We start from the raw sequence: 20603 nt of genomic DNA on the forward strand, positions 1-20603 counted from the left end.
GCTCTTCTATGGCCAAGAAGGTTCTATGGCCAAGGAGGTTTAGTTAATACTGCTAAAAGAGCAGCAATAGATTGCACCATCGAGTCATCACACTAATATTGAATGCACCGTACAATGAAACATATACCTCAAAAAAAAAAAATCACACTTCCTAGTATAAACACGCAGGATTTTCTCTTCCCACATCACCATCTCAGGTGGGTCACTATAACTGTTCTAGACAAGTGAGAATCATAGAATTTCTACAGTGCAGAAGGAGGTCAATCGGCCCATCGAGTCTGCACCGACCCTCTGAAAGAACACCTACCTAGGCCCAATCCCCCACCCTATCCCCATAACCCCACCTAAGGGCAATTTAGCATGACCAATCCACCTAACCTGCACATCTTTGGATTGTGGGAGGAAACCAGAGCACCCAGAGGAAACCCAGGCAGGCATGGGGAGAAAGTGCAAGCTCCACAGACACCCAAGGCCGGAATTGAACCCGGGTCCCTGCCGCAGTGAAGCAGCAGTGCTAACCACTGTGCAACCGGAAGAGGAAAACTACACATAGGCTCCAGTCCAGCTCAAAACAAGCTTCACTTTAATGTCAATACTTGAAAAGGAAAAAAGGCTAACTTGGGTGAAATACCGAGGAGCTGGAAAAATGTCCCATCAGCGGGTCTGCATTTAGAGGAGAGAAAACAATACACAGTCAGCCCACATTTCAAAAGATGCCCTAGAGAGAAAATGAAAGGGACTGAAAGTCAAAGCTACTTTACTCATTTCGCAACCCAACGCACATGTACTTGGCTGAGGTTCACCATTAAGTGACACTGTGAGGTCGAATTATATTTGTTTTATTGGACAGAATACACTATATTACAGTTGTGCTGCTTGAGCTTTTTTCAAAGTTTTGGAGGTCCTGATAGGCGCCAACCTTCCATCTTGCCCATCTTTGTGAGAGCTGCAATTACGCCAAGACCAAGGCAGGCTGAGGTACCAGTCATGTAGCTGTGAGCTGTGGAAAGAGACAAGGTATCCCAGTGTTAAAATTCTAACAGTTCTGATGAAAGGTCATCAACCTGAAACATTAACTCTCTACACAAATGCTGCCAGACCTGCAGAATTTCCAGCATTTTCTAATTCTAAAATACAAGTCCTTTTTCACATTACTATAACAGTATAACCAATACAGAGTATGAAACGCTCAGTACCTACTCAAGAGATCACTGCAGTGTGAAAAAAGCATTAACTGGACACACAATATGGAGACCAACATATTTGAAACCTTGTAATAGCCACATCAGAGCCCATACTATGAAAGGCCATTACATTGAAGTATACTGGAAGTTTTTCAAAAGCAAGCTGGGACATAGAAATCAGCATACAGAGTTTCAAATGTTAATTGTTCAATCGCAAATCATGGGAATTGCTAGAGTGAGAACATTACCATGTTTGGGCCTTAAAAGTGTTCACAAAACCATCTATCTGGCGCTATCTAGTGGGCAACATAAGGAACAACAGCTCTCACAACAACCAGTCAACTATACTGGCCCATTAATTAGGGTCCTTCGATTGTGACTCTAACTCAGATATGGCTCTCAAATCCAACTGGGGAAAAAAAGAGAGTGGGGTAAAATGTTAATTCAGATACTCTTTAAATTTAAACTACTTCTGAAGCGTTATCACAATTGGAAATCCCCCAATTCCACATCCCCACCACTTCAGGGGCCCCCTTGAATACACATTTGTTACAAGTGCCACCACTCTTTTGAATTATTACAAGAAGGTTTGCGGCACTACTGATTACTGTGCATAATACAAGAACCTCATGATGGGTAACAAAATTAAAAAGGTACAATTCTGAGGCACGAATCCATCGACATATGATTTCAAATCAGCCCACCACATCAGTCCAGTAATTTAGCTAATGTTCCATTCAGGATTAGTCAGTCTGACACGAGATCTGCTTAACAAAATTGAGCAAGGGGCCACAATTCAAACAGAATATTAAATTCATACAGAAATTACTAATACCTTAATTCTATCATATATTTTGGCTAAGATAAATTTGAGTAACTCTACCATAAAGGCTTATACACACTGTCACACACACTTAAGAATTAATTCAATTCAAAACAAAATAATCTATGCCAAGTACTGAAGGAGGAGAATAGTATTTTTTAGCTTCAAAGATTTCACTGCAGATCATTGCTTCATTGATTGAAAAAGTGTTTTAAAAACAAAGCCAATTACGGTGTTATGAGGGAGTGGGGAGTTCGCCTGAGGGAGATTAGGAAATTGGATTAAAAGATACAACAGTAGATAAACAATGTTAATAAACATTTGAAGAAATAATTCATATTTTCGAACATTCCCTTAAAGGGTAAAATTTCCACTGAAAAAATGTTATAAGCATTGGTGAAAAAAGCAGCTTGAATCTTGGCAAAGTGAGCATTTATTCTAAGGATTGGGAATGTTTTATTTGTCAGCAAAGAGTGACCAGGAAATTGATAGAGGGAGAAATTAGGATAGGAGAGTAAACTAGTAAGAATTGTAAACTCTCTTACATCCTTTTTCCATACATAGAAGAACAGATTGTATGTCCAATAGGTGCTCTGATAGCGATTGTTACGGTGTTCGTAGATATGTCTTTGTTTCCCTACATACGAAGTTTTTAACTTGCATGTGTCTTAATTTGTTTCCCCCTGTCAGTTAGAACTTCTTGGTCAGTTCCTCTAGTGTTGTCAGTCCGTTGTGTGTAGAAGTCCCTAACTGTCAATCCCCCCCCCCCCCCCCCCCCCTCTCCACCTTTTGAAGGTGGCATCTACTTTGGCTTGCGCGAACCTATGGTTTTTGCAGATGGGGGTCTTAATGGACATCTCGGTTAGATTGAAGTGCTGTCGTAGTTGATTCCACGACTGGAGTGTGGCTATCACCACTGGGCTCATCGAGTGTCAAAACGGTGAGGATAGGAGCGCTGCCGTGGCCAGGGCCCGAAGCGATGTCCCCGTGAGGAGCCCTCCTGCTATCTTACCCATTTGGCCTTCGGTTCCTTTATCCATGACCTGTTATTTTCAATGGAGCATTTAAACTCACCTGCTTCAGAGCAGATAGTGCTCTAAAAAACAGGGATTTGTCCTTCTTTGTTTCAGTTTTTTTTTACACTTTGCTGCTGGAGACAGGACAAGCTTCACTGCTTAAGTCTCTCCCAGCCTGAGTCAGGAAGGTCAGGCGAGACAGCCACTTGAGAATTTAAATGTAGGTAAATCGGTACAGAATGACAATCCACTGTTGATTGCCACTCCAAGGAAGTTACAGTCCAACATTTTTTTTAATGAAAGTTAAGATTTATATAGACATAGAACATAGAAAAATACAGCACAGAACAGGCCCTTCGGCCCACGATGTTGTGCCGAACCTTTGTCCTAGATTAATCATAGATTATCATAGAATTTACAGTGCAGAAGGAGGCCATTCGTGTCTGCACCGGCTCTTGGAAAGAGCACCCCACCCAAGGTCAACACCTCCACCCTATCCCCATAACCCAGTAACCCCACCCAACACGAAGGGCAATTTTTGGACACTAAGGGCAATTTATCATGGCCAATCCACCCAACCTGCACATCCTTGGACCATGGGAGGAAACCAGAGCACCCGGAGGAAACCCACGCACAGGGGAGGATGTGCAGACTCCGCACAGACAGCGACCCAAGCCGGAATCGAACTTGGGACCCTGGAGCTGTGAAGCAATTGTGCTATCCACAATGCTACTGTGCTGCCCTTAAGAACAAATTAACCTACACTACATCATTCTACCGTAATCCATGTACCTATCCAATAGCTGCTTGAAGGTCCCTAATGTTTCCGACTCAACTACTTCCACAGGCACTGCATTCCATGACCCCACTACTCTCTGGGTAAAGAACCTATCCTCTGACATCCCCCCTATATCTTCCACCATTCACCTTAAATTTATGTCCCCTTGTAATGGTTTGTTCCACCCGGGGGAAAAGTCTCTGACTGTCTACTCTATCTATTCCCCTGATCATCTTCTAAACCTCTATCAAATCGCCCCTCATCTTTCTCCCTTCGAATGAGAAAAAGCCCAGCACTCTCACCCTTTCCTCATAAGACCTACTCTCCATTCCAAGCAACATCCTGGTAAATCTCCTTTGCACCTTTTCCAAAGCTTCCACATCCTTCCTAAAATAAGGCGACCAGAACTGTTACACAGTACTCCAAATGTGGCCTTACCAAGGTTGTGTACAACTGCATCATCACCTCACGGCTCTTAAATTCAAAATCTGTTAATGAACGCTAGCACACCATAGGCCTTCTTCACAGCTCTATCAACTTGAGTGGCAACTTTCAAAGATGTATGAACATAGACCCCAAGATCTCTCTGCTCCTCCACATTGCCAAGAACCCTACCGTTAACCCTGTATTCCGCATTCATATTTGTCCTTCCAAAATGGACAACCTCACACATTTCAGGGTTAAACTCCATCTGACACTTCTCAGCCCAGCTCTGTATCCTATCTATGTCTCTTTGCAGCCGACAACAGCCCTCCTCACTATCCACAACTCCACCAATCTTCGTATCGTCTGAAATTTACTAACACAACCTTCAACTCCCTCATCCAAGTCATTAATGAAAATCACAAACAGCAGAGGACCCAGAACTGATCCCTGCGGTACGCCACTGGTAACTGGGATCCAGGCTGAATATTTGCCATCCACCACCACTCTCTGACTTCTATCGGTTAGCCAGTTTGTTATCCAACTGGCCAAATTCCCCACTATCCCATGGTTCCTTACTTTCTGCATAAGCCTACCATGGGGAACCTTATCAAATGCCTTACTAAAATCCATGTACACTACATCCACTGCTTTACCTTCATCCACATGCTTGGTCACCTCCTCAAAGAATTCAGTAAGACTTGTAAGGCAAGACCTACCCTTCACAAATCCATGCTGACTATCCCTAATCAGTACGAAGTCTTACAACACCAGGTTAAAGTCCAACAGGTTTGTTTCGATGTCACTAGTTTCGGAGCGCTGCTCCTTCCTCAGGTGAATGAAGAGGTATGTTCCAGAAACACATATATAGCCAGATTCAAAGATGCCAAACAATGCTTGGAATGCGACCATTAGCAGGTGATTAAATCTTTACAGATCCAGAGATGGGGTAACCCCAGGTTAAAGAGGTGTGAATTGTGTCAAGCCAGGACAGTTGGTAGGATTTCGCAGGCCAGATGGTGGGGGATGAATGTAATGCGACATGAATCCCAGGTCCCGGTTGAGGCCGCATTCATGTGTACGGAACTTGGCTATAAGTTTCTGCTCGGCGATTCTGCGTTGTCGCGCGTCCTGAAGGCCGCCTTGGAGAACGCTTACCCGGAGATCAGAGGCTGAATGCCCTTGACTGCTGAAATGTTCCCCGGCTGGAAGGGAACATTCCTGCCTGGCGATTGTTGCGCGATGTCCGTTCATTCGTTGTCGCAGCGTCTGCATGGTCTCGCCAATGTACCACGCTTCGGGACATCCTTTCCTGCAGCGTATGAGGTAGACAACGTTGGCCGAGACGCACGAGTATGTACCGCGTACCTGGTGGGTGGTGTTCTCACGTGTAATAGTGGTATCCATGTCGATGATCTGGCACGTCTTGCAGAGATTGCCATGGCAGGGTTGTGTGGTGTTGTGGTCACTGTTCTGAAGACTGGGTAGTTTGCTGCAAACGATGGTTTGTTTGAGGTTGCGCGGTTGTTTGAAGGCAAGTAGTGAGGGTGTGGGGATGACCTTGGCAAGATGTTCATCGTCATCAATGACGTGTTGAAGGCTGTGAAGAAGATGACGTAGTTTCTCCGCTCCGGGACTTTAACCTGGTGTTGTAAGACTTCGTACTGTGCTCACCCCAGTCCAACGCCGGCATCTCCACATTATCCCTAATCAAGCAGTGTCTTTCCAGATGCTCAGAAATCCTATCCTTCAGTACCCTTTCCATTACTTTGCCTACCACCGAAGTAAGACTAACTGGCCTGTAATTCCCAGGGTTTTCCCTATTCCCTTTTTTGAACAGGGGAACGACATTCGCCATGCTCCAATCCCCTGGTACCACCCTTGTTGACAGTGAGGATGAAAAGATCATTGCCAACGGCTCTACAATTTCTTCCCTTGCTTCCCATAGAATCCTTGGATATATCTCGTCAGGCCTGGGGGACTTGTCTATCCTCAAGTTTTTCAAAATGCCCAATACATCTTCCTTCCTAACAAGTATCTCCTCGAGCTTACCAGTCTGTTTCACACTGTCCTCTCCAACAATATGGCCCCTCTCATTTGTAAATACTGAAGAAAAGTACTCGTTCAAGACCTCTCCTATCTCTTCAGACTCAATACACAATCTCCCGCTACTGTCCTTGATCGGACCTACCCTTGCTCTAGTCATTCTCATATTTCTCATATGTGTAAAAGGCCTTGGGGTTTTCCTTGATCCTACCCGCCAAAGATTGTTCATGCCCTTCCCCCAATTATAAACCTTGCCCTGTTGCACGCACCTATCCCTCTCCATTACTAAAGTGAAAGTCACAGAATTGTGGTCACTATCTCCAAAATGCTCCCCCACTAACAAATCTATCTCTTGCCCTGGTTCATTACCATGTACCAAATCCAATATGGCCTCCCCTCTGGTCGGACAATCTACATACTGTGTTAGAAAAGCTTCCTGGACACACTGCACAAACACCACCCCATCCAAACTATTTGATCTAAAGAGTTTCCACTCAATGTTTGGGAAGTTGAAGTCACCCATGACTACTACCCTGTGACTTCTGCACCTTTCCAAAATATGTTTCCCAATCTGTTCTGTAGCCACCTGGGTTGGCCACTTCCCGACTTAAAATGGAGATGCATAAAGACTACAGGGAAATTCAGCCAAGCCAGGAAAAACTAGCAAGTTAAAGTCTCCTGTGTATTAGAACTTGCAGAAGCCCAGGCAGCACAGAAACTCACAGCCATCTGCATACTAATGAGCGATCCCCGGGTACAATTGAAACATGTAAGGTGAATAAGGCCAAGCCAGACTCCTCGGCGCCAGCAGGAGCCAAGACAATGGAAAGCCAACGGACACTCAGGGACCGCCCATCAACCAGGGAACAACTCCAGTATTGGAGAAATCGATCCAAATGATCGGAACGTAGTCCAATCACTTGGAACCAGATACGGGGTCCGCCCCGAACGGCGCAAAGCCCCTGGGGACTATAAAGTAGAGCCCCCAAGTTCAAATCGGTCTTCTTGGCAGGGTCACTCAGCAACTCGAACCAACCCTTGACAGTGAACTGCCTAGTAAATGTCCAGTCAACGCACGCTATGAGATAGGCGCTCCGAGCTACCAGTCCATACTTGCTTTTGAATCCTGCAGACTCAGAATCGAACGAAAGGCCATTTGTTCCCCTGACCTGGTGGGCCAGTTCTGAAGCGAAGTATAGGCCTTTTAGTGATAGAGATAGTCTGGAAAGTAGAGTTTTATATGAGTAGTGATTTACTGTGTATAATAAATGTGTTTTGATTTGAATCTTACTAATTGGTGTGTTGAGTTATTGATCAGTACTTGAACTTGAACCTTGTGACGGTATCATAAAGATACCTGACGACTCTAGAGCAAAGGTTATTGAAACAGAGCTAATTCAGTAAAGACCCAACGGGCAACGAATTAATAGCCAACCAAAGTTAGCAACATTTACTGGCGACATCCTGACGGGAGCCGACTTAGAAGTGGCCTAACCACTCCGGGAGAACCCAAAATTTGAATTGAGAATCCAATTGGGAACAGAAAAACCACAAGTGTTCAAGCAGTTCTGATCAATCCTCATAATTCGGAAGCGTGTTAATGCATGCGTAACTAACAGGGCTATAAGGTAAAACTGATAGATTTTTGTTGCGAAAAACTGTCGGGAGTTTGTATTCCGGAAAATAGCGAACGCCGTACCCGTGTTTACAGCACCGCCTTATTACCCCTCGTTCCAAATTTTAAAAGAGCATTCAGAAAGAGTAAAATAGCAATGAAGGCAATGGAACGCCTTATGAACCCCCAGGAATTTGATGTCGCAGCGACCAGCAGCAGAGTAGGACGGTGTCCCGTTTGGGAAGTAGAGATCAGAAAATATCTCAAAGGGAAAGGATAGCCCCTTTGGAGTGAATTCTGTGATAATGAGGAAACAGGACCCGGGGGTATAGGACATACTTGGTAGGAGAACCTGTCAGAAATCCATAAGAAAAGCTTAGGGAAAGCTCGCAAGCCGATGGCAATCGTGTCCTGTCTGGCACAATTGCGAGGCACAGAGGAGGTGGTTCGGACGCTCCGCAAAGAGATAGAAGGGAGACATCGAATGAGCACGGTCGATGTTAGTGAGATCGAGAGGGAGAATATAGAATTAAGAAGGAAGTTGGCAGCAAAGGACGGAAAGGTGGATGATGCCAAGGGGGCACGCTAGTCTTGTCTAGCGCATCTGAGCAGCTTCCAAACCCAATATGAGAAGGCCTATCAGCTTACGCAACGTCCAGCCCTGGTAAGAGAAGAGACAGAGAAACAGGTAGAGGCATTGCAAAGGCAGTGCAGCGATCTAAAGGCAGCATTAAGAGCACGCCATGCTGTCACCACGGAGCACAGACAAAGTTCATTAGATCATGCGAAATGCAGGAAGCAGATTGCGGAACTGCAGTCTTTGCTTTCAGTGCAAAATGGGTTTCAGAGCACATTTGGATCCCAATTAGATGAGGAAGACAGACCTGATTGGCAAGAATTAAACGAAACCGCGCATAGGTATGTTCAGGGAACATGTGCACAAGGAAAGCCCAAAAGAGAAAAGCACCCCAACCCCCCCCAGAGTATAGGTCAGGCACCCATGAATCCAGTAACCACCCACCGCACAGTCACACCGGAAGGAGACACGGAATTCCTTTACACCACCCCCTTAACCATGACCCAATTACGGGACGCTTGCGAAAAGATCACACTGTTCCTCCCCACCTCAGACCCCCACCACTTCTTTGCTAGAGAGAAGCAGCAGGCGACCATGTACGGCCTAGATGAGCGTGAGCAAGTGAAGCTTACAGTTTTAAGCTTAGACCCTTTTGTTGTAGCAGCCCTTCCCGACCCACAGAATGTAGGAGGAGGCACCCTTGCAGAGATGCACACGGCGATCCTAGACGCGATCGGTTATAACAGAGGTGACCCTGTCGAAGGCCTGAATAAGTGCAGGCAGAGGAAAACAGAACACCCCACAGCGTTTGCTGGACGCCTGTGTATCCATTTTACAGCCGTTTTCGGAAACTTAGACCACGCCCATTTGTCCCCAGACAACATGGCCAAATGGACCCGCACCCTTATCTCCCATGCCACAGAGGCAGGACAAAAAGCTTGTACTAGTTATGACCCCTCAGAAGAAACGCACAATGAAAAGTGGGTTTTAAAAAAGGTTGTCCAGCACCTGGGAGCAATCTGTCCACAACAAACCCGCGATTAGAAAACCCGAAGAACAGCAGGCAGAGGCAGACATTCAAGCAGTTAAAGCGCACCAGAACCCCGCATGGGTGAACAAAGGCAGGAGCAGCCCCCCACAGAAACCACAGGAGTGTTACAACTGTGGACAATTAGGACACTTTGCACGAGAGTGCAATGCCCCACGAAAGCCACAGAGAGCCCAGCAGGCAGGCACTCTGAATAATAACAGGACGAAGCCCATACATAGTGTAAGCACCCGTTCAGACCAGACAGACCTGAACGGAACTGACTGACGGTGTTCGGGCTGCCCCCGTTGGGTCTGCGACACCCTTTGGGATAGGTCCGGCCGACCAGTCGTTGCAGCGAAAATACGGGGTCAACCCATCGAATTTCTCTGGGACACAGGAGAGTCCCGCACCACAATTAATTCCTCCACCATGTTCCAAAAAGACACGTGGCCCACGACAGCCACAATCACCCTCAGCGGCTTCACAGGCCACTCACAGCAGGGACACATCACAGCCCCTGTACCCATTCAAATTGGCAATATTACGACAAGACACCCCATAGTTTTGATCGATCTGGACCACACAGCAGAACACATTTTGGGCATTGATTTCATGAACTCCCACAACCTTTCATTTGACCCAGTAAATCAATGTGTCTGGAAAATGACAAAGTCAGCAAGAGCCCCCGCAAAGCTCACAGTAGGTGAGTATGCAAACAAGATTAGCGCCGTCGGCGATTTTTGGTTTGACCCAACCACGATTAGCACAGACAAACAGGTTAGGGCAGTTCTTCAAAAGAATAGGACCGCATCTGCAAGTCATAAACATGACTGCGGCAGGATGGTAGGTTCGGTTCAAATAATAGGACCTGACCCTAGACCCCAGAAGCAATACGGATTTCCCCAAGAGGCAGAGGGAGAAATCTCAAAGGTTATTAACAGCTTATTAGAACAAGGCATACTGAGATTGGTAGCCTCTACTAATAATGCCCCGATTTGGCCAGTGAGAAAGCCCGATGCATCATGGCGACTGACCATCGATTACCAGGAACTAAACAAAGTCACCCCCGCAGCAGTCCCCACGGTAGCCACAAGTCACGAGATCATGCTCAAACAGAGACTCAACTCACGATATTTTACGGTTTTGGACATCAGTAACGGATTCTGGTCCATTCCATTGGCAAAAGGGTGCCAATACAAATTTGCCTTCACTTTTAAAGGTCAGCAGTACACGTGCACATGCCTTCCACAAGGATTCCACAACTCCCCCTCCATTTTCCACCGACAGCTGGCAAATGGTTTAGCGAAATTTTTTCGCCCCGAATGTCTGGTCCAGTATGTAGACGGCCTATTACTGCAGACAGACACCAAGGCAGAGCACATTGAGCTTCTGGCCGAACTCCTGGAACTCCTACAGCAGATCGGATGCAAAGTAAACCCCAAGAAAGCCCAACTTTTGAAAGACAAAGTGGTATATTTGGGAACGATTATCACACATGGTAAACGCGAGATCAAGCATAAAAGAATTGACTCGATTGTCAAATTGCCCCTTCCCCAGAACGTTTCAGCCCTCCGGTCATTTTTAGGACTGGTTGGCTACTGCCGAAACCACATTGACAGTTTCGCCACCAAGGCAGCACCCCTCTCGGAACTCCTAAAAAAAGGAGCCCCTTGGGAATGGCTTCCGCAGCACACGGATGCTGTAGATGTTTTAAAGCGTGCACTCATTGCAGCCCCCGCACTACAGGTTCCGGACCCGCTTTCCCCCTATGCTATAGAGATAGCTAGCACAGACCGCACCCTTTCGGCTGTGCTCCTCCAGGAACGGCACGAACAGTTAAGACCCATGGCTTACGCCTCCAGTTTTAGATCCTGTGGAGCAGGGATTTTCAGCCTGTGAAAGGCACCTGCTCGCAGTTTTCTAGGCAGTCCAACACTTTTCATACATCACCGGACTAAACCCCATCACAATCCTCACCCAACTTTTACTAGACGGACGACTTAAAGATGGCACAGTAAGCCAGATTAGAGCAGCCAGATGGACCCTTCTTTTGCAGGGATGGGACATCACTGTTAAAAGGACCAAGACTCACACTTTCCGAGCCGACAACCTTCAGTACTCAGGCACCCCCCACGAATGTGAAATCATCTCACCGCACCACAACACAGGCCCCTTTATCGCAAACCCCCCCCCCCTCAGAAAGATAGGTAGTTCACCCCAGAGCCCCCAGCACACAGACACGTGCGCACCCCCAAGGATTTATGTGGATGGTTCTTCCACAGTATTAGACGGGAAGCGCATTACAGGATGCGGCATTTATGTCAAGGATGCACAGGGACGCGCCCTAGAAGAAATCTCCTTAAAACTACCAGGACACTTAGGCGCGCAGGCAGCAGAACTAGTAGCCATTGCGTACATCATAGATCACCCAGATTCCTTCCCCAGCCCAGCAGACATATACTCGGACAGCCTCTATGTCTGCAACAGCCTCACAGAATTCCTACCCCTCTGGAAAGCAAGAGGATTTGTTTCCGCAGACGGAAAACCCCTCCCTTCAGCCCCATTGCTCCGGCACATTTTAGACAAAGCACAGGACAGGATATTCGGCATTGTTAAAGTTCGAAGTCACCACCGTTCCTCCCCACCTGGAAATGCAAAAGCCGACGCACTGGCTAAAGCAGGTTTCAGGCATGGACATTTTTGGAACCCCCCCCGAAAGCGCCCCAGTGAATGCAGTTCAGGTCTCACAGACTAATATCGAGGATTTAGTGCAGGCCCAGAAGCAAGACAGTCATCTCAGGGAGATTTTAAAAGGAAGCTTTCCAGCCCCATACGATAGGTTTAAAAATGCACTGGCCACACATGACAGTGTGATCCTGAAAGACACCCTTTATGTGGTTCCTGAACAGGACAGGAATCAGCTCATTTGTTTGTTCCATGATAGTCATGGGCATCAGGGAATCGACCCCATTACAGCCCATCTCAGGCAGCTCCGTTGGTGGCTGAATTTAAAGGACGACGTCATGCACCACGTTGAAAATTGCCTCATCTGTGCCCAAATCAATCCGGACAGATACGCAAAGAAAGCTCAGCTCAGCCACACCCGCCCCGTTAATGGCCCCTGGACTAACCTCCAGATTGATTTTATAGGACCATTGCCCACTTCCAGGAATGGTTACAAGTATGTCTTAGTTGTCACAGACACATTTGCAAAATGGGTAGAAGCATTCCCATCTAGGACTAACACGGCAAAGACTACCGCAAAGATTTTAACCCACCACATCTTTACGAGATGGGGACTCCCCCGCAGCATTGAATCCGACCAAGGTTCCCATTTTACGGGACGTGTCATGAAGAATGTTCTCACGATATTTGGCATTACCCAGAAATTCCACATCACATACCACCCCCAGTTAAGTGGTATCGTGGAGCGAATGATCGGACTCTAAAAGCAACCATCAGAAAAATGGTCCAACAAAACAGCACCACTTGGGATTCAGTCCTCCCTTTTGCATTAATGTTTTTACGTGACACCGTTTCAACATCCACAGGATACACCCCACACACTCTCATGACCGGACGCCCCATGAAAGGCACAGAATTTTTATTAGGACTTAACTTGACCAGCCCCGAAGTGACAGCCCTCACACACGAGAACGCAGTCAAACAATTAGTGGAAAATGTAAAAACGGCTCAGCTAGCAGCCGCAGTAAGATTAGGCACAAGGAGGAAACAGAGCAAGGCCTGTTTCGACAAGACAGTGCACGCGACTGAGTTTGAAGTAGGACAGCAGGTCATGCTCTCCATTTACAACCCCAGCACGTTCCTGTCACCCAAGTATTTGGGTCTGTACTCCGTTGTGGACAAAGTAAGCCCCTCCGTGTATAAAATTAAGTACCCCAAAGGGAAGACCGCGTGGTTCCATATTAACCAGCTCAAGGCATATGGCTCGCAGTCTAACCACACAAACCACGTCATGCTCGACGCAGCAGACCACACCCCGCCCACAGCCAACTTATCCCCACCCTCCCCCAACACGTCCACCCCACCCACGGACTCACCCTCGACTCCACCCCCGAACTCTAGACTCCACCCCGGAACGCCCACAGACAGCAGCAGCAGAGACAGCGACTGTGACACAGACAATAGCCACAGCACGCCTCCCTACTATCCCCATGCAACAGGACCCACACCCAGCGAATCTGAACACGATTCGAGTGATCCCTTCCTGATCACATTCCTCAACAAACCCCACCAAAGACCACTGCCCTACGATGACGACTCTGTCCCCACAGAATTAGATACAACTTTTTGGCACCACGACAATTCATACAGGCTCGTCCGAAACAACGAGATGGACCCTAAGTCACACCATGCAGCTTTATCAACCCTCATCCATTCCAGAGTATGGCATCCGGGAGAAGAGGATGACTTTGAATCTGACTCCCAAAATGAGAACCCCTTTGCGACCCTGTTCGCAACTGATAACTGAGGTGTCCAGATGATGTTTTTAAAAGGAACGGCTTGGGAGAAACGGTGTCCTTTCTGATGGAACCTGCAGCATGTTGTTCAATGTTTGTCTGTTAGTATTATTGTTAAGTGTTGTTTGTAAACTCGGAAGTTCCACAGCCACACGCCATATTTTTCGGCAGAAACCTGTGATAACTTGCCAGCACGCTTATCGGCAGAAACCGCTGAGAGCTTGTCAGACCCCCATTCAGAACTGCCCTTCTGGTTCGACGGTAGAACCTTTACAGCAACCCCCCACGATGACTATATTTTTGCCCTTTCTTGCCGGTTGCTCACGGCAGTGGAGAAACGGCATTGATCCCCGCCCTGCCTGAAGACCCCCCCCCCGGTCAACTACGCTCGGGTAGAGCACACACGGCATTGATCACCGTCCTACCCGGGGATTCCATCCAAATCTTACCCGCCGCGGCCCCTACACACTCCATTTTTGGCTCATTATGTTCAAAATTCTTTTGTTTGGTTTTGGCAACCTATGGTTGCTTCCCTCTGCTATTTACATCCTCAAACACTAGGATGGTAAATGACACAGACGGCGGGACAGTTCGCAGGACAGCAGTATTTTCTTAGATGTCTTGTCCAAATTTTCGGTTTTAAAAAAAACATGAGGCAGTCACACATGGTGACCAATTATAAAGGGAAATTGGCACTAAAAGACAGACATGCTAACATTCAAGATATTACACAAGATAGTAACAGATATTATGCTTGTGTCCATAGAACTCCGGAACCTCAGGAACTCCAGAGGAAGAAAAAGAAGGTAGAAAGACGGAAAGATGAAGACAACCTTCATGTTTACCTGGATCTTAGCAGGATCCCATCAGTTGCGCGCGGATGCTACCCCCCCTGACCCCTACCACACAGGCCGTGAATGATTCCCACCCCTACCATACACTACACCCTGACATAGTTAACCCCGAGATAGTTACCGACACCCCGACCTGGTGTGACAGGTTTCTAACCTGGTATTCACTATCATACGTAATTGAACCCCTCCTAGTATTGGCGATATTCTGCAGCATCGTGCAGACTATCCGCATGAGGAAATGGCGAAGGAGAGCCTACCGCTCTCGCACCCCGGTATACAGGATGAGATCGCCTATTTTCGGTCTACAATAAAGGACATTCGTTCGGCGTCATTTTTGTTCAATAAAGTAAACCTCTGTGCTTGACTGCCAAGCCAGACAAACTTGTGTTGCTGCTTTTTGTAAATTTAAAGTGTTGTAGATTATTTTTGATTGTTTGAGTGAGGATAGTTTATTGAGGATAGTTAGAGGTACCATTTTTTTAAATGTTGTAATGCATGTCCCTGTTGTGATATAGCACCACTTAGAATCGTTAGCTAAAACATTTTCATACACAGCTATGGTCAGTGTAGAGGCCATGGCAGAGTGCTCGCTGGGTCAGGAAGTGAAGACAATGCAGTTATGTGATCCTTCACGCTTCGCGTTAGGGATCACAAGGAGGGATTGTAGCCACCTGGGTTGGCCACTTCCCGACTTAAAATGGAGATGCGCAAAGACTACAGGGAAATTCAGCCAAGCCAGGAAAAACTAGCAAGTGCAAAGTCTCCTGTGTATTAGAACTTGCAGAAGCCCAGACAGCACAGAAACTCACAGCCATCTGCATACTAATAAGCGATCCCCGGGTACAATTGAAACATGTAAGGTGAATAAGGCCAAGCCAGACTCCTCGGCGCCAGCAGGAGCCAAGACAAAGGAAGGCCAACAGACACTCAGGGGCCGCCAGCGACCAGGGAACAACTCCAGTATTGGAGAAATCGATCCAAATGATCGGAACGTAGTCCAATCACTTGGAACCAGATACGGGGTCCGCCCCGAACGGCGCAAAGCCCCTGGGGATTATAAAGTAGAGCCTCCAAGTTCAAATCGGTCTTCTTGGCAGGGTCACTCATCAACTCGAACCAACCCTCGACAGTGAACTGCCTAGTAAATCTCCAGTCAATGCACGCTATGAGATAGGCGCTCCTAGCTACCAGTCCATACCAGCTTTGAATTCTGCAGACTCAGAATCGAACGAAAGGCCATTTGTTCCCCTGACCTGGTGGGCCAGTTCCAAAGCGAAGTATAGGCCTTTTAGTGATAGAGATAGTCTAGAAAGTAGCGTTTTATGCATGAGTAGTGATTTACTGTGTATAATAAATGTGTTTTGATTTGAATCTTACTAATTGGTGTGTTGAGTTATTGATCAGTACTTGAACTTGAGCCTCGTGGCGGTATCATAAAGATACCTGACGACTCCAGAGCAAAGGTTATTGAAACAGAGCTAATTCAGTAAAGACCCAACGGGCAACGAATTAAGAGCCAACCAAAGTTAGCAACATTTACTGGCAACATCCTGACGGGACCTGGCTTAGAAGTGGCCTAACCACTCCAGGAGAACCCAAAATTTGAATTGAGAATCCAATTGGGAACAGAAAAACCACAAGTGTTCAAGCAGTTCTGATCAATCCTCATAATTCGGAAGCGTGTTAATGCATGCGTAACTAACAGGGCTATAAGGTAAAACTGATAGATTTTTGTTGCGAAAAACTGTCGGGAGTTTGTATTCCGGAAAATAGCGAACGCCGTACCCGTGTTTACAGCACCGCCTTATTACCCCTCGTTCCAAATTTTAAAAGAGCATTCAGAAAGAGTAAAATAGCAATGAAGGCAATGGAACGCCTTATGAACCCCCAGGAATTTGAGGTCGCAGCGACCAGCAGCAGAGTAGGACGGTGTCCCGTTTGGGAAGAAGAGATCAGAAAATATCTCAAAGGGAAAGGATGGCCCCTTTGGAGTGAATTCTGTGATAATGAGTAAACAGGACCCGGGAGTATAGGAGATACTTGGTGGGAGAACCTGTCAGAAATCCATAAGAAAAGCGTAGGGAAAGCTTGCAAGCCGATGGTAATCGTGTCCTGTCTGGCACAATTGCGAGGCACAGAGGAGGTGGTTCGGATGCTCCGCAAAGAGATAGAAGGGAGACAGCAAATGAGCACGGTCGATGTTAGTGAGATCGAGAGGGAGAATATAGAATTAAGAAGGAAGTTGGCAGCAAAGGACGGAGAGGTGGATGATGCCAAGGGGGCACACCAGTCTTGTCTAGCGCATCTGAGCAGCTTCCAAACCCAATATGAAAAGGCCTATCAGGACACGCAATGTGCAGTCCTGGTAAGAGAAGAGACAGAGAAACAGGTAGAGGCACTGCAAAGGCAGTGCAGCGATCTAAAGGCAGCATTAAGAGCACTCCATGCTGCCACCACGGAGCACAGACAAAGTTCATTAGATCATGCGAAATGCAGGAAGCAGATTAGAAACAGTTCCTCCACATCTCTGCTACTATTGGGGGGCCTATGGAAATCTCCCAACAAGGTGACTGCTCCTTTCCTATTTCTGACTTCAACCCATAAGTCACATTTTTTTTCAATAATTTACCCATTGCTGAGATTAGCGTGATTGGCCGGTAGTTACTTGGTCTATCCATTTTGAAATAATGGTGCAGGATTGGCAGTCCCCAGGCACCATACCTGTAGCCAGAGAGAATTGGAGCTGAGTCCAAGTTTTGGGTGCCTTACTTAAGGCAGGATCTGAAGGTATCCAATGGAGTACGGAGGAGATTCACAAGAATGATTCCAGGGATAAACAACTGTAGCTATGAGGATAGATTAGAGAGACTGGGACTGTTTTCCTTGGCGTAAAGAAGGTTGAGAGGAGACTTTGCTAAAGGTATTCAAGATCCTGAGGGGTATGGACAGGGTAAATGGTGCAAAATTGTTCCCACTGATGAGAGCATCAAGAAAAGGGCACAGATTCAAAATAATTGGCAAAAAGAGTGAAAGTGATGAGGAAAACCTTTTTCACCCAAAGGGTGGTTGGAGTCTGGAACAACCTTCCTGAGAAGCAGGTTTGATTGAGGTATTCAGAAGGGAATTGGATTGCTCTCGGAAAAGAATGTGCAAGATAAAGGGGATACAGCGGGGGAGTGGGGCTAGGTAGAGAGCCAGTCAAGACTCAAGGGGCCGAATGACCTCTTTCTGCACTGTACGATTCTGTCAAAGATTATGGTCAGTGGTTCCGCTATTTCCTCCCTTTCTTCTCTGAACAGCCTGGGATACATTTCACCTGGGCAAGGTGATTTATCTACTTTCAAAACTATACCACTCATTACGTTTGTCCTTGCTCTGTTTACCCATCCAATATTTCACACTTCTCATCCTTAACCACATTGTGAAGATAAGATGGCAAGCATTCATTAAGAACCATGCCCACATCATCTGCATCCATGCACAGGTTACCTTTCTGATCTCCAAAAGACCGTACTATCCTCTTGCACTTTTATGTACTTGTACAATATCCTTGGATTGTCCCTTGCCAACATTTTTCATGACCTTTCTGCTTTCCTAATTTCACCCCTACATTTACTACATACCCCAAGGCTTTTTGCAATATATAGCTCTTGGCATCCAGCATAACCTTCCCTTACCCTACTCTGCTTGTGGACATTCAGGTGGATCTGGATTTCCGAGTTGCTCCCGTTTATGTTGTGGGAGCTTACTTATTCTGAATCTTTGGTATCTCTTCCTTGAATGTCTCCCACGGCTCCGACAAGAGATTTACCTCCAAGTACCCGCTCCCAGTTTACTTTTGCTGAATCACACCTCAAGCTTGGTAAAATTCATCTTTCCCCAATTAAGAAATTTTACTCCTGGTCTTTCTCTGTCCTTTTCCTGAACCATGCTAAATCTAACTGAATTATCGTCCATACCACCAGAACGTTCTCCTGAAAATATCTTCCATCTGCCGAACTTCCTTCAGAACTGGGAGTACTGAAGTCGGTACTAGGTGATGAAACTGGAAAGTGAGCACAGCGTGTTTTACCCAGAGAAGCACAATTATCCTAAGATCATCAGAAATAGGAGTAATTCACTTGGCTCCTCGAGTCTGCTCCGCCATTCAGTAAAATCGTGACTGTACAAAGTCGGGCCGCCACTCTATTTTCCGGCCCGTTCCCCACAAGCCTGGACTCCTTTGTAGATCAAAAAACTTTCTAATTGAGCCTAGAATATATTTAACAATCCAGCCTCCATTCCTTTCTGTGGAAGAGACTAACAGACACTAACAATCCTCAGAGAAAAAAATCCTCCTCACCTCCATCTTAAATGGAAGACTCCTAAATTTGAAACCTTTTCCCCAGTTCTAGAATCCCCCACGCGGGGAAACAACCTCCCTGTCAATCTCCCTCAGAATCTGTAAGATCACCTCTCATCCAATGGGTGTAGGTCCAACCTGCTCAACCTCGCCTCATAAGCCAAACTCTCCAGCTCAAGAATCAGCTTAGTGAACTTTCTCTGGACTGCTTCCAATGCAAGCACATCCCTCCTTAAGTAAAGGAGCCCTAAACGTCACATAGAACTCTAGGTGAAGTTTCACCAATATCCCATACAACTGAAGCACAACTTTCCAACTTTTATACACCATCGCCCTTGCAATAAAAGCCAATATTCCATCTGCCTTCCTATTTACTTGCTGTATTAGCATACTAACTTTTTGTGATTATGTACAGGACATCCAGATCCCTCTGTACTGCAGCATTCTCCAGTCTCTCTCCATTCAAATAATATTCTGCCAGTGGACAAATTTACATTTGCCCATTATGCTCCATCTGACAAATCTTTTGACAATTCACTTAACCTATCTATATCCCTTTGCAGACGGTGTCCTCCTCAGAACTTGCTTTCTTACCTTTGTATTGTAGCCAAATTTGCTGAAGATACAGTCTGTCCCTTCATCCAAATCATGAATATAAATCATAAGCTGTTAAGGCCCCAGCCTGGATCCCTGCGGTACCCCGCTAATTACTTTGCCAGCCTCAAAATGACTTGTTTATCCCGACTGTTCTTGTTAGTTAGCTAATCCATATTCCTATATCACCCCCAACACCACAAGCTTTTAACGTGTGCAGTAACTATTTTATGTGACATCTTATCAAATGCCTTTTGGAAATTCACACACATTATATCTCCTAGTTCCTCCTTATCCACTCTGCTTGCTACATCCTCAAACGACTCAAATAAATTTGTCAAACACAATTTATTTTTCCACAAGACCATGCTGACATGCCTGACTATATTATGATTTGCTGAATGCCCTGCTGCTACTTCCTCAATATTAACATTTCCGAACGACTGATATTAGGCTCACTGGTCTGTAGTTTCCTACTTTCTACATTCCTCCTTTCTTAGATGCAGGTGTTACATCTGCCGTTTTTCAATCCGCTAGAAGCTTTCCAGAATCTAGGGAAGTCTGGAAGATTACAACTTATTAATCTACTATCTTGTAGCCACTTCATTTAAGACTCTAGGATGTAGGCCATCAGGTCCAGGAGACTTGTCAGCCTTTCGTCCCATTAGTTTTCTTAGCACTTGTATGTTCCTTCCTCCCGCCTCTTAATTCTCTACTTTTTGGGGGGATGTTTTCAGTGTCTTCTACTGTGAAGACAGAGACAAATTATTGGTTTGAAGTCTCTTCCATTTTGTTTCCCATTATTATTTCCCCAGTCGTCTCCCCTAAAGGACCAATACT

The 20603-nt window shown here is 46.2% G+C and overlaps 1 protein-coding gene across 1 annotated transcript in view; it reads right to left on the minus strand.

Moving 5' to 3' along the window:
- Nucleotides 1-823: 823 nt before the first annotated feature.
- The window catches only part of ndufa11 (NADH:ubiquinone oxidoreductase subunit A11), a 30020-nt gene continuing 10240 nt past the window's right edge, over nucleotides 824-20603 (minus strand). Inside the window, exon 4 of the mRNA XM_072482598.1 lies at nucleotides 824-1000. Coding sequence (XP_072338699.1) covers nucleotides 888-1000 — 113 coding nt within the window. The 3' untranslated portion in view covers nucleotides 824-887. The remainder of the gene's footprint in view (nucleotides 1001-20603) is intronic.

Source organism: Scyliorhinus torazame, chromosome 18 (assembly GCF_047496885.1).
Source record: "Scyliorhinus torazame isolate Kashiwa2021f chromosome 18, sScyTor2.1, whole genome shotgun sequence".
In the NCBI taxonomy this organism is placed as follows: domain Eukaryota; kingdom Metazoa; phylum Chordata; class Chondrichthyes; order Carcharhiniformes; family Scyliorhinidae; genus Scyliorhinus; species Scyliorhinus torazame.